This window comes from Argiope bruennichi, chromosome 1 (assembly GCF_947563725.1).
Source record: "Argiope bruennichi chromosome 1, qqArgBrue1.1, whole genome shotgun sequence".
Classification (NCBI taxonomy): Eukaryota; Metazoa; Arthropoda; class Arachnida; order Araneae; family Araneidae; genus Argiope; species Argiope bruennichi.
In genome coordinates, this window is record NC_079151.1 from 79423843 (window position 1) to 79439511 (window position 15669).

Sequence of the window (15669 nt, forward strand, 5' to 3'; positions counted from 1 at the left end):
TTTAAATGATCTCTGACAGGCTTAATTCTTTCACCTTGTGAGTTGTGTGATAGTGTCCTGCAGCTTCATTAGGTCTTCCCGTATTATATAGAAAATTCACACCCATATTCCCCACCGGTTGTATAGAAAATGCTATCAAACTTTTAACAGAAAATTTAATTCGAAAAAATTAATTGCCTACAATTTTATCTTTATTAATGCTTGAGTTTAAGTTGTGAAATACTCTCTTAAATCTTGACACATAATATTAGTTTAAATGTTATTTATATTCAGTTAAGATACATTTGAAATATACCTTTTAAGAATAATTAATATCTGAAAAACCAAGTTTCGCTCGCCAATTTTTTTTTTTTTTTTTTTGTAATTTTTTTTGAGAAAATATGCAGATACGAATTACAAATTAATTACATATAAATATTTTTCAATCTTACCTATACATACACTGGTGATTTAAATTTAAAAAATATCATGACTGCACTTAATTTAACGTGTTATTCGAAACAATCTGCTGTATTACTGTATTCATCTTACAGTTTATCTGTCATTACTTATATTTTTAAACTTACACTCAGTTTTACCATGGTTAAAATGAGTTCGAAGTGGCGCTATATGACATTGTAAACATGAAAGCAGATAGAAAATGGCTCTATTAGATAGTTATAAAAAATATTTGTTTGTGTGTGTATAAAATCGAGGTTTTCCAGGAGAGATACCTATATAGATAAACTTTAAAATCTGAACCAAATAATTAGAACTGTTTCATAGATACATGAAATAAATAAATTTATATATATACAAGAATTTCCGATTTAAAATCCTAAGATTTGAACAAATGAATGCTGAACAACAGACTGTCACATTGCAAAGACCATGGAATTATGGTCCCTATCTCTATTCAATACGAATTTGACTTCGCATTGAATCAGATATGTTAAACTGTAACACATTAGGAGAAAATATTTTCGAAACAGCTAATGAAATACAAAAGTGGAAGATATTTCCTAAATATAGCTTTAAAAAGCTCTCAATTCAGTGAAAATAGAAAACGCATTTAAAATCATAATTCTAAGAATAGATCAAACTTGATATCTTTGAAATTAAAATTGCAAATTTATGCAATGTACCTTAGATAAAACCGTCTGGCTTGTAAAGAGCCAGCACACACACACACATTCAGCACACACACTTTATTATTAGTTGTGATGTAATTATGCACTTTTTCTTATATGCCAATGTATACGGATAATTTTTATTTTTAAAACCACCGACATAAAAAACGCAACCGAAAGAACTGATATCATTTCTTTTTCATTGTAAAAGTGATGATTAATAAAACTAAATAGTGATTGAAAGAAATAAAATTTCATACAGTTATTTTCTTGCTAATTATTGAGGAAAGGATTGTAAAGAAGTGATGAAATACCTGCAAAATGCTGAAAAGAGTCGGATATACTTCTTTCATCCAATTCTTGCAATCAGGGACATTGGTAGCCAAAACAAAGTGTGTGAAAATTTCCACGGCCATAATGCCGAATCCCCACATGTCATATGATCTGCCATCGATGAATATATCGCTGCCTAGAGTCTGGCAAGCTTCAGGGGGGCGGTAGATGTACGGCAACCCCAGATCATATCTATGGTTAGGTTCAAAAAGAAGATTATTATTTTTAAAAAACAGCTTTTCAGCGAAAAATTTAAAGTACTATTTGATTCAAAGTTCTTCTATAGTGTTTGCTTTAGAAAAGTAATTTTTTTAAAGAATTTATCCATTTATTTTTAAATGTTCATTAAATAATATATTTCATACTATTCAATGAAAACTAATTGCTATATTAATATGATTACTACACTGGATTACTATTTTGGGATTGGAATCGAATATAATGTAAAAATCCAATTTTACCGCAAGATTCAGAATACTAAGTAGTTTATTATAAAGATACATTATTAATAAATAGAAATAATCGCGCAGCAAACAGCTTCTCTTATCTGAATTTCTCCAATTCCTTCTGTAAAATTTGAATTTTTTGGAATCTGTAGCAAATACACCGTATTTCTTCTCGCCAATATAACAGATGCGATTCAGAAATTTCCTTAACATATGGTATTTATTGCGAAATGTTCGAAATTTTCCTTCCTCTTATAAAATCTGGAAAGATTGATATAGGTGTTATGGTTTGTTAAATGACGAAATCGTGAATTTCATCTTATAGATGCATTAAAAAAATATAATTATTAATTGAAATTTATTATTCGAAGTCTTCAAAAAGAATAAAAACCCTCTCATTTTATCTTTCTGAAATTTTTTCCAATTCAGCAATCTGTTAAAATATTTTAAATATTTTTTCAAAATATAAGATATTTATTCCGAAAATTTCAGTAAGTTTTATTTTATAAACTTACTGAAATTATGAATCTTAGCTATAACTTATTTACAAATATCAGTTAAGAAAGCTAAAAGGTGTATTAGATAAAATTTACCGTAGAATTATAAATTATTTCAAAATAAAAAAAAAGACTAAACCTGTTTTTAGAATAATGACGGCAATTTGAACATAATCTAGTGAAATCCTTTATTTTTTCCTTTGAAATTACATATAAGAAACAAAATAGGACTTTATTTGTAAATATTTGCATAATTTCAACAAGGAAAATAACTATTTTTTTAATAAACAGTAAAATAGTTTTATTGAATTTTTGTAATATAGATGAATAGAATTTAAGATTAAATTTTATTCAATGTTTATGATTTATGAAATGAATGAAATATAAAACAAAATACCCTTATGTATGTTTAAAGTTATGAAAAAAATATTTTCATTTTAATCTATGAATATGTTTCTTCCAACAATCTATGAAATATATCAAAATGCCTTACTGACCTTTCAAGGCGTTTTGTATTAAAATTCAAGAAAGAAAAATCACTCAACATTGCTCTGTATTCATTAGAAATAAGTATATTATCCACTTTAATATCTAAATGGCACAGATGACGCGAATCCAGGTAATCCAGTGCACATAGAGTTTGAAATAGCCATATTTTCAAATAATCCAAAGAGTCGTCACGAGAAAGAAAACGTTTGTCGTACATTATATCATGCAATGATTTCCTTTGAACAGGCATAACAAAAATAGCTACTTCCACAGGTCTTAATGTCATCACTTCCAGTACAGGCACAATGTTAGGATGGCGCAATTTCGGCCACATGGCCAACTCAATTTTGGCTATATTTTCTGAAGTTATGATTTTAACTGCTACGTTAGAATCTCTAGCTGGATCATACATCATGAATACATCACCGTAGGTACCACGTCCAAGTAACTTTTTAACGGAGAAATATTTTTCTGATTTTAAAATTTCAATCGTTAGATCCACATCTTCTGACCTGCGACGCTTTTTTACAGTCTTTTCGCCTTCATCATTGGACTCTTTATTTTCAGCCATTGTAGCTACTATTGATTTTTTTTAAATTTAATTCTTAGGGTTTCATTTTAGAATATCTTACTTCTGCATGTAAATCTTCCTGACGAATACATGAATAAAAGAATAATAAATTTCTGGTTAATTGTTATATAATTATGATTGTTAAAATTTATATTTATTGGCTTATTGTTGTAGTACCTTATTAGATATCATTGTGTAGCATTATTATTTCAAAATTAAACAATGGACAACAATTGAGAATCTCAACAAAAATAAAGGTGAATGTATGAAATGTTCAACTGTATGTTAATGGTATGCCTGTTGGAATCTCTACTACTAATAAGGATGAAAGTGCTTGTGTGTGTGTGTGTGTGTGTGTGTGTGTGTGTGTGTGTGTGTGTGTGTGTGTGTGTGTGTGTGTATGTGTGTCTGTGTGTGTTGATTCATTTCATGTTGTATTTATCAACAATATTCGGGATTGTAGATTTACAAGTTCTTAAGGAAACGAAACTAATGACAAACCGATTTTCATATATTTCTTTTTTAATCAAATATAAAAGTTTGCACTATAAAATTTAGCTAATCAAGAAAATTTCTACTCAAATAAATCTTTTTATTGTAAATATGATATAGAAAACCACAATTCTATAAAGTTAACAGCTTCGGATATATAGGAGGTTTAGCTATTTCCTCCAAAACTTGATAATAATTTGATAATAAAGAATAATAATAAAGAATAAAGAATAATAAAGAATAATTTTGATAATAAAGAATAATTGATTTAGAATAAATTTTTGATAATAAAGAATAATTGATTTTGAATAAATTTTTGATAATAAAGAATAATTGATTTAGAATAAATTTTTGATAATAAAGAATAATTGATTTAGAATAAATTTTTGATAATAAAGAATAATTGATTAAACTAATATTTAATGAATCTTATATTAAGAAATAAACAATGAATATCAATATATGAATTTCGAAAAGTTAATGTAAGGCTGTGCAAACATTTCTAATATTTTTTCCCCTTTCTAGTTTTAATATTGATAAACTCCGAATGTTAAATGAATTCCCCATTACTTTTAAAGAAGAATGTATGTGTATGTCATTAGGAATTTCACAAGCCAACTCATTTTATTTAAAGCTATTGAATTTAGTGCACAGACAGAGTTAGAAAAGTGAGAATATGCAATTTTTAAATTCTTTAAGGTAATTTTTTTTGAATTTTCATTGTAATTTTAATTATTTAAATTACACCAAATTATAAAGTTTCGCCACTGTAACGTTTCCTCTTAAAATTTAGAAAAATATATTTGCACTGATATTAATTTAGTTACCTTAGTATTTTTAAAATCTAACTGTCATTATTTAAAGAAAAAAATGTCTTTAATTGTATTTTCAAAAACGGTTTTTTATATAATAACGAAACTAAAATGGTTTACATTTTTTCGACAAATATTTCACCATTTATTATTTTCTTTTTTAGGAATAATTGGCTTATTTTTTTATATCAAAGAGATTTTTATTTGAAACATGCATTCAAAAAAAAAAATTTTTTTTTTGAATTTTTAATTTGGTTGCAGTTATATTTAAGGTTTAGTTTTAGTAAGCATGCAATGATGTAAATTCGTGAACTTTTTTTCCGTTCTCAAACATTATTTTTCTTCCGTATATTAGAATCGAAAATGAAAATTTATATTATCGCACATTTAGCTTGAAGTTCTACTTTCATATTGCAATATACTTATTTAATAAAAAATCTTTACTGCTTTTATTTTTTTACTGGGATTATGTGAAATTAATTAAACGTGTTATTTAGTATATTTTTTATATATCTGAGATTCAGTGATATTAATTAGTCGAATTAATTAATTGATCGGTTGATGTTTAATCACTTCTCATTTAAAGATGCAGTTTTTGAAAAATGAAAATAAATTATTTAGAAGCATAGCATAAAGAAAATAAGTGTGTAATGTGTCTAAAATAATGTGAGTCACATATTTATTAAAATTGAAATTTCATTTTTTTTTTTTTTTAGAAGAAACAACGAATTTTTTTTATGTAAATAATTTAGTCTCCATTTTTTGAAAGTAATAATTTCACCATTTAACTGATTTTCAAAGGCTACACATTAATAATTTTTTAATTTAATAATTTATAGTAGATAACATCCATAAACACAATTAAGAGAAATAATATTATATTATTAATTTATATTATTATTATTTTGAATTTAAGAATATACGTTTCGCACAATGCACAATGCTGATAAAAACCAGTATTTCTTTCAATAATATAGCATTAAAATGAAGAAATACTGATAAAAAGCATAAAAAAGTATCCATTAATACTAAATTATTTAACAGGTTTTATCATTTTAAAAAGTGGTGGAAAAAATTAAGCATAATAACATCAACTTAAAATGATATTAAATTCTAAAAAAAAAAATCCCAAATATTCATGTAAAATTACAAATGTTCAAACTAGATGGCAGCACGATAGGAATTTGTGGATGATAGTTCCTTCTTGGAAATAGAACTGAATTATGTATATATATAATTTCTTGATGTGTTAAGATGAAATGTCTAATTAAGTTCTATGGATTTATAATAAACTCTTTAAAAATTTTGTAGTGGAGATAAACTCAGTATATAAATGTTTATATTAAATTTAATATGAAATATATCTTATTCTTTCCAGGTTACTGCGATGATACTAATCGTTGCATTATCTGATACTAACAAAAAATAAATGAATAAAAATAACAATGTGTATCAGCAGTAATTAAATGAAAAGATTCTTTTATTTCAGTCGAATTCTTTATTGAAGAAAAGTATTTTCTCCTGAAATCAATTTTAGATTGCTAAATAAACACTAGTAAAAATTCAACTTTCTAAAACATATGTGTAGTCTGAATATTTATTAACATTCTTCAGAGATGGCTTTTGTACCCATATGTAACAAACTTGACAAAAATATACTTTTGAGGCTTGGTGTATATGCATTTCGAATAATTCTTTGTAGTTTTAACCAATTTTAATTAATTAAGTATCAAGCAAAATGCTGAAATTTTACTATGATATCTTCGGAAAATTTAATTGCTGAAGAATGTTCTCACAATGTTAACACTTTTTAAAACTACGTTTCCAAAGATATCAATATATCATTTTTTGCTTGTTTTAACAAGTTTGAAATATATTTTTTTTAAAAATTATGATTATATTATATAAGTTATAACCTATTATTGTAACAAAATAATTTTAATTTTATTACTTTATCAAATCATACTATTATAAAATCAATGATAAATTGTCAATCACATGTGCATTTGCTTATATTTATGTCTTAAACTCAAGAATATTATATGATCCATTAATATTACAGTCGTTACTTTCCCAAATTATTACCTCAGAAAAATGATTTCTACACGATTTAAAATTAGAAAAATGGATGCTTTAAATCACGTAAATTTAATTGGTATGAAAATTTTCTATTTATATCTAATATTTAAAAAATATTTTAAACTTTGCAAATGCATTTATCATCATTGCAAAGATAATCAAAATAATTATTCGTTCATCAAGTCGATTAATCAAGTTTTCCCCTTTATTTTAAAAATGATGATTAATAAAGTTTGTCTTCTTTGATGGCAAAACTCTAAAGTGTAATTGACGAACCTGAAGTCCGATGTGCTTCAGAATCTGATAGCGTGTGCGAACTAAATTTTAATATCATATTATTTTTTAAACACGTGCCTTCGAAGTTTTTGTTTAAAAAAATGGATCGTGTGAAAGATACGCTAGGATAATTATAAACGGTTATAAAAAAAAAAATCCTCTTTTCTTAAAGTTAGTTTCAACTCACGTTTTATTTTATTTATTTATTCATTTTTTAAATTTTTTTTTACTATTAATCCCTGATAAAGTGATTTTTTTAAAAGAAAAAATTCGTTCGCTAAATTTTGCATGGAAATTTTTTACACTATTTTGTAAATCACGTTGCTTATAAGATGATAATGACTTTTTTTTTCTTTTCGTTAGAATTGCAGATTTTTATTTTTTATCTTAATATTACATAAATTTAATTTTAAGAATTTGTTTTCGGCACTTTTGAAAAAAAAAATAACGAAAATAATCTGTCACTCATCCCTGATCCCTGAATTACTATTCATAAAATTTTGATATTTAGGTCTTTTTAAATCATATATATATATATATATATATATATATATATATATATATATATATATATATATATATATATATATATATATATATATATATATATATATATAGTATCTTTGAAAATTTGGTTTTATTTCAGTGTCCTTATATTTATTTTTCAAAGTATCGTGAAAAGGAATTAATTTAAATGATTTAGTAAAAATAAATTTATTTTTTCTTCCATAATTTTGTTCTAAAAAATAAATTCCGTAAAAAAAAAAAAGGTTGTATTATTTTTTTTATTATCAGAAATAAAGAGAATTGTTACTTCTTTTTGTGAAAATGCTTTACAAGCATTTACATTAATGCTTTACAAGCATCTTTATGAATGGAAGTCGTACAGTAAAGTAAATTTATTTGTAGACGAGTCAATATAAATAAATATTTTGTACCACATAATTTCCTGTTAAATGTAATTCCACAACTTGTAACTTTTCAATATTGGTATACATAACTCTATTGTTTTACAATAGAATAATTGACTAAATTCATCTTCAAATAAAAAAAAAATTGGTGTCATTGGTCATCTCCAAACTTTCTCTTCTCTAACAAAAGCGTTGTCTTGCTCCAAACCGCTTAAAATTGAGAACCATGGGCAGGATCGTGAATGTTACTAATACTCAGATTTTTAATTTTAGTTCTTCACATATGAAAATAGTTGGTTTAGTATTGCGAAGAAAACCGGAATTCTTGTATTATTTGCATAGCAATGAGAAACAATAATTACGAAATATCGTTCTTTAGTATGAATTAGCTGTTGAAGTGAGATTAATACATAAATATTAAATAATAGAATACGTATTTAAAATGCCCGTTTACTGATTGACTGAAACCAAAATTTGACATAGAATTATAATTGTAATCACGAGATTATAGGCCACATTTTTTAAAATGATTTTATTCTTGTGAAAGTACAAATTAACAGGTGGACAACCTTTTGATAAATTTGGCTATATTTTTGATGTTAAAAATGTGAACCAAAAACTAGGTTAGGTTTTTGAATTATCTTGCTTATATGCATATGAAAGTTCAGATCAACTGACAGTCGATTCTTTAACGGATATGGTTTCAAAAATTTGCTATGGGTCTAAATTTTAAATGTTTAATCTGATTTAAGCTCTTCAGTTTTCGTGTTAACTTAGGCTGCAGAACAAATGCATTTGGGAGAAATCAACAAATTTGTTATTCTTTTTACCACATTTTATCCAACCTGATCAAAGTGTATTAGATTTATCCTTATCCGCAGAAAGATAGACAAAACGAAACGTTGGTGGAAGTTTGTCAAAAACAAAAATTCGAATTTTTGGACGATTATAATATTAGCAGTTTATGAAAAGAAATAATGAACTCCATAAAGCAAATCATGATTGAAAAAACTGATGTGGTTTGAATTCTATTGTATGGAAAAATCCTCATAAATAGCTCATGGATGAAGAATAGAATAACATTACGTCGTCTTTGATCACAGGTTTTCAATAATGAGAGTGTTGTAATCCTAATACTCAATAACATCAATGATCATATGCAAATCAATACGTCATAGTCTTTATCTGCTCATTGATTTCTTTTACAATAATTTAAATCGAATTATCTCCTGCACTATATAGAATTTATAATAACTAAAATACCTCAATGTAACGAATGTTAAGTATATCTTTTTAATTAATTAATATTGTTAATGAAATCTAAGTTTCTGATTATTCCGTATTCAATGCAGACAAAAGAAAATAAATCGTATAACTGTTGTATATTCTCTTATAACATTAACAGGTTCTAATGCTAAGCTAAATACATTTACAGATAAAATTAGGAATCTGTTGTATTTTCATTTCATTGATTTGCAGTGTACTGTTATTGATATACAATATCAGTAATGGTAATTAAATGTTAATTATTAACTTTAATTTCTATCAATTAAAATAATAGCACTTACTCTATAAAAGTAAAATCAGCGTATTATTATGATTCCTAATGGCATAAAAAAATCAAAAGAATGATTCTAGAAACTAAATGGTAAATCGTTTTTTTTTTATTTAAAAAGGATTTAAAATTTTTTTACAGACTTTTATTCTGACATAAATAAGAAATTTCACTCCTTATATATTATAAAGTATAAATACCAAAGCGCGAAACAGATACTTCGTTTCTAAGAACATTTATTATTTTTTGCCTTATAAGATCGATGCATCACCTAATTACTTCCTTTTATCTAGCTAGAGGCATTCTTATTGCTTGTCAGATATGTAGTTAGTATCAGTATAACAAATAATCAATATATTCGTTGGAGTAATACTGAATTCTTCGGTGTTACCCGGAGAAAAGTACCACAACTTCCATCTATTTCTAAATTTGATTATGTGGAGTAAGAATGTAATATATGTTTTATGAAAGTATGTGTTACTAAATATGCTAATTTGACAAATACCATGGAATAATTCTCTTAACAAAATGCAGTTCTCATCAATTAGTTAAAGCCTTCTTTCAGCTATTCGGTAACTAATAAAAATTAGGAATACCTTAAAATATTAAACGTTAGGCTATCGTTTCATTTTTAATTTCGGCATTTTCAAATTTTACTTATTATGATATTTGTCATATTTATATGGGAAATACAAAATATAACACAATACAAAATGGACCTCACTTTATCATCTCTATGAGGATTTTTTTTTTCATTATTTTTCAATTTGTTATCATTCCTATTTTTCTCCCAGAGCATTTAGAAAATAACCATGAATATGCTGAACCATACTGTGCAGTGCCTGCTCCCAGGTGCCTTCTTGATGACTCCCCGCTCTCTGGAGAACCAATGCGTTCTAACCGGGTAAGTAAAACCAATAATATATAAAAAAAAATACTTTAGATATTTTTATAAAAATCTTACATTCGGTTAAAGGGCTATAGTACCTTTAACAAAATCAGACCTTGAAAGTTGGAAATGGAATCTCCCAAATGGAACTCTCCCTAGCGGTAATAAACAAACTTAATAGGGTTTGTTACCATAATTTTATAAGACATTTAATCTTATAATTAGGAATTTTTAAGTCAGTTAAATAATTTTCATTAATTAAAATGTATGTGAAAAAAACATGTTTCATATAAATTATCGAAGACAGAATGTGTTTGCGTGCAGAGTTTTTCAGGAAATAAGCAACTTATATTAACAAATGTTACACCAATTTACTCTAAAAAAACATAACTTTAAACCTAGCAAAGTGATAATTATTTTAATACATTTACTGAAGTTATTTTACATTTTATGTTGTTAAAACATGATATCTCTTTCTAAAAAGCGTTTTTAGTATATTAGCAAACACTAAAATAAAGTATGTATGATAGAGCTTTGATTTTGCATGATTTCTTTTTATTATGTGTATATAAGCATACCTGGAAAATTTTATATTGATACGATTAAATATCTTTGATAAATCATGCGCGCAAGCTCTGAAAAATAACTTGAAATTAAAACTTTTGAGTGAAAACTTAACAGTGATCTTCACATTTTTGATTATATATTTTAAACCTATTAACGTACATACCTATGCAATACCAAAAAATGTTCAAAAGAATTTCGGCTATCAAAGGAAAGCATGAAAATAATTTCGAAAAATTAAAGGGTTCTATAGCCCCTTAATGTAAAATTAAAAGCAAAATATATTGTGAATTAATCTCCCGATTATCCGCGAAATTGCGCGTTTTATAGCAAATAGATCGTAAAAGTGCTTAAAAGAAATGAATTTAGTATAGAATTTGATGCATTGTACCAATTATTTTTCCTTTCAATAGGAAAATTATATATGCAGTTCTGACTGAATAAAAGTATTGCAAGTTGTTACACTGTTTTCTTACAAAAAAATATACATATCTTATATTTTTTTATGAGGATAAAACTACTATTTTCTCTGAATGATGTTATTTTCGGAAATTTTTTAATTAATAGCCATGTGTAAGCGAGAGTTTATTAATATTTCTTATGAGGATCTTTCTGTTATAAAAATCTTTTAAACTTATTTCTAAATGCATTCAAGAGATTTTTCAATATTTAGAATTAATGAATAAATAATTCTATTGAAAACGTTTTTTGAATTCGGTTGGTTATCATAATACGATTATTAAAAATTAATTAAAGTTGTTTTTGGATCTAAAGCAAACTCAGGGTATATCAAAGGCATTGAATCTTCCAAAAAGCTTTCAATAAACTTAGATATTGATTATTCGACAAAGAGCATCTTCTTGAAGAAATGCATTTTAAGAGTAATTTTTTTATGATGCACCTAAAGGTGAAATTATTCAGGATTTATTTGGCTTTCAAACATAGACATGAGTCGAAATCAGTAATGCACAAATATCTTCCATAATTTATGCATTGATCACAAACGTAGTAATAAAATCTGATTGAAAGAGCGAAATGATAGTTTGACATTTACTATGAAAAAAAGTTTTAAAGAGTTATTTTCTAAGAAATAATATTCGAAATGTGAAGAAATGAATAAAGAAATGGTTCGGCAGTCTGTAATATATAAAATTTTAAGAGAAGGAATCTGAGGATGAGGGAAACAGAATGAATTCAGGACATTCATTTTGTTTCCTTTCCAAATTCATCCTTTTAGTTCATATATATATATACATATATTGATCAAAATAAATATTAATTGAATGTATTTTCATCTATAAAATTAGCTTTTTGCAATCAAGAAAAGTGTCTTAAAAGTGATTGGTGCATGAATAATAAATATATTCGATTGAAAAAAATCGAAGAAAATCTGAAAATTAAGAATTTTGGAATGGATGAAGTTATATATTCTTTTCTAATATATTTGTCTTGAAAAATATGGAAATGAAAGCAGATTTTTGTTTCCTTTTTGGTAACGAAATCCAAATTTATTGATTGTATAATCTACAATGAAGACTGAATTAGATAATCGACTTTCAAATATTGAATGTGTTATTCTCTATTTTGAAATATTGTTTGTCAACATATTCTAAAACCTTTCGCACTTTTGCACATGTGTTAGAATGGGTTTAATGTGGCAAAACAGAGGGTGAGACGAAAGATCAAAGGAAGAGATGTTTACATTTCACGATAAAGTAGATTCTGGAAATGCGCACAATCTTCAGCTCTCATCACTTAATGAGATGAAATAGTCAAAAAATGATCGTCTCAGGAACTGAATTTATTTAGTATAGTATTCAGACGAGGTACCGCAAGCTTCCATAGTAGCAAACAAGCTTGCTGTTACGACTTGCCAATACTGAGTGATTGCCTTGTATTTAGAAGCAAATCTCTCAGACGTGTAACTACACTGTTTCACAGCAGTAAGCAATTGCTCATGCTTTCTTTTATTATCAGAAAGTTGTTTAATGCTGCCTTTAAAGGAGGACAATGCAAGAAATACTTGCACGCCCTTTTTTTCTTCTTCTTTTTTTTGTTAAATGACACATCCCTAAAACAACCAGGGAGCCATCTAGTGATATAAATTAGAAACTATCTATCAATACTTTTTAGTTTCAGAAATAAAATATATTGGTATGTTATTTATAAAATGTTGTTGTTTCTTATGGCACTTGCCACGGACAAGCCCGATGTTCGAAGACAACCTATTTAAACCAGAGGGGAAGCTTCTCGTGTTTTTATAGTAGCGCCAACTAGGGCCAAGAGTACGACTTAGCTACTCATGCATCACTCATTCGCTTGCACAAGCCGTTTTTACAGGAGGAGCACATTCACACATCTCACAGATAGAACAACCATACCCAAATCGAGACTCGAACCCGGAACGCCCAGATCACAGGGAAGATGCGCTACCCCTATGCCAGGACGCCGGCATTTATAAATTGTAAAAATTATAAATAGGGTATATTATTAACTGTAGGATATCCTTTAATCTGATATATTATTAAGGGATAAAAGGCCGAATTCTTTTTATTATTATACGCACATGTTGTCTCCTTACTTTAATTTATTTGCTGGATTATTTATTTCGTTCGTTTGCTTATTATGCACCTGACATCACCGATTTTCAAATGTTATCCGTACTTTTGAAACATCTTGTATTTTTCTAAATTTACGACGAATAAGCACTATAAAAATGAAGAAAGATTAAATTGTGTTATATCACATTTTTTTTTAGCCAACAAGCGATTACTCAACCGTGAAAAGAAGCCCAAGTAGAGGCGAGGGCCATTTTGTGGATCTTGGTCCAGGTAAGTATTTCTTTGAAACTTTAAAAATGTTCAATCAAAATTCCCTAATTCAGTCAATGGATATTTAATCGAATTTCTAAAATGCATAAAAATAAAATTATATATATTATATATTTCAAAATTTCTATTTTACATTTTTGTGCGCGAGTAATTCAGTGTGAAAGTATAATAATCGTCAAAAAAATACAACTGAATTTTGACAAATCTTCAAAATTTTTCAGACGTCTCCGAAAAGAGGAGTTTTTTAAAATTACAATACATTAAACAAATTAGATGAAAAATACATTACTAAAAATATGACTGTATGTCTGTAAATACGACAATCAACACACATTGAGCTAGATCAATGCTTTTGGCATATAGTTTTTATATTAAGTATGTAGATTTCTATGGAAATTTGGGTAAGTATGTAGATTTGGGAAATTTGGGTTCACATCCATACTGTTTGGCTAACAGTATGGATGTGAACAAGATACATTAAAAATACTGAAGCTATACGAATGATATTTGGTATGCAAAGTTATTATCAAATGTGTAGATGTTTATTAAATGCTTTACCCAAATTGCCAAAAAAGTGTTTATTTATTGATTTTTACATTTGAAAGCATCTGAAAGCAAATGGTGAATGCGCCACTCACAAGCCTTAGATAAAAAAATTAGTATGATGTCTCCTGGACAAAACTATAGTTCTGCAAAAAAGTTTTATTATATCAGGAAATAGGAAGGCGCGGTAATTAAGTATTTAATATCCTTTATCATATTAAAAAATGCAAAAAATGCCTTACTGCGTTTTTACGTACAGAAGTCAGCAGGTTGTACAAACTGGCATTTGCGTACTGTCATTACATTAAAAGTCGCATAAACTATATCATTCTTGTCATAAGTTCAGAGATTAACAACCAGACAGAAGGCAACATAGAAAAGGTACTTAATACTTCAGGTATATGAATTTTAGCTTTTTTTTTATAACATTAACATCCTGTTTTAAAGCAACAGTAAGGATACATTTTGAAGGATCTCAATTTTAAGCCGTTTACAGAGGTGAGAGCGGAGCTTGTGACGACGTGTCCTTCTCCAAGCTTCCATATCTGAAAGGCGACAGGCCGTTTTGCACCGGCGAATTTGACTTGCACTCGAACAGTTTATACGGCAGTTCTACGGTGGATTTGGGTGCCGAACCTGGGACATCTGATCTAAACGCTGAAGCCGTACCATCGCGCCTCCGTGGCCCGGGACATAAGTGTAAAAAAAATTTGAGGGGATAATACTATATTTAATTCCTTTTGATCTTGAATAAAACGAGTTCACATTTATGATTGGATCAATGCGGGTTTATTATTATTGTCAGGGATATTAAAAATTTCTGATAAAGTACTTTATATTAGCTTGAAAATTTGATGATTAATCTATTAATTATAAAAAATAAAACATTCTTTCAGCAATAATTTGCAAATGTTGTGTATAATTATCAAACTATTAAAAAAACTACTAAAAATTGAAAAAAAAAAAAAAGCTCTTCATTGTGCAGAAAAAGATAACTCAGAAATCCTATAAAGCAAAACTGAATTGCAATATTCATTTAAGAAAAGAAGATAAACTAACAGAAATGACTTACATATCACAAAGATATATCTTCCCGGATTTGCTCATATGTATTCGATTTCTTCCCACATAACATTGTGAAAAAAAAACATTTTTTATTTTTTATTTTAGGAAGAAAATAAGATAAGTTTTGAAAAATGCTTTCTTCATTTTTCATAGTAAATCTTCAACCTACTGCTACAATAAAGCAGGACTGTAGACTTACAATGAACC

General features: G+C 27.0%; 1 protein-coding gene across 1 annotated transcript in view; it reads left to right on the forward strand.

Moving 5' to 3' along the window:
- Positions 1 to 15669, forward strand: part of LOC129981047 (cell adhesion molecule Dscam2-like) — a 268212-nt gene that overhangs the window by 224279 nt on the left and 28264 nt on the right. Inside the window, exons 25-26 of the mRNA XM_056091664.1 lie at positions 10365 to 10474; positions 13782 to 13854. Of these exons, the coding sequence (XP_055947639.1) occupies positions 10365 to 10474; positions 13782 to 13854 (183 nt within the window). The remainder of the gene's footprint in view (positions 1 to 10364; positions 10475 to 13781; positions 13855 to 15669) is intronic.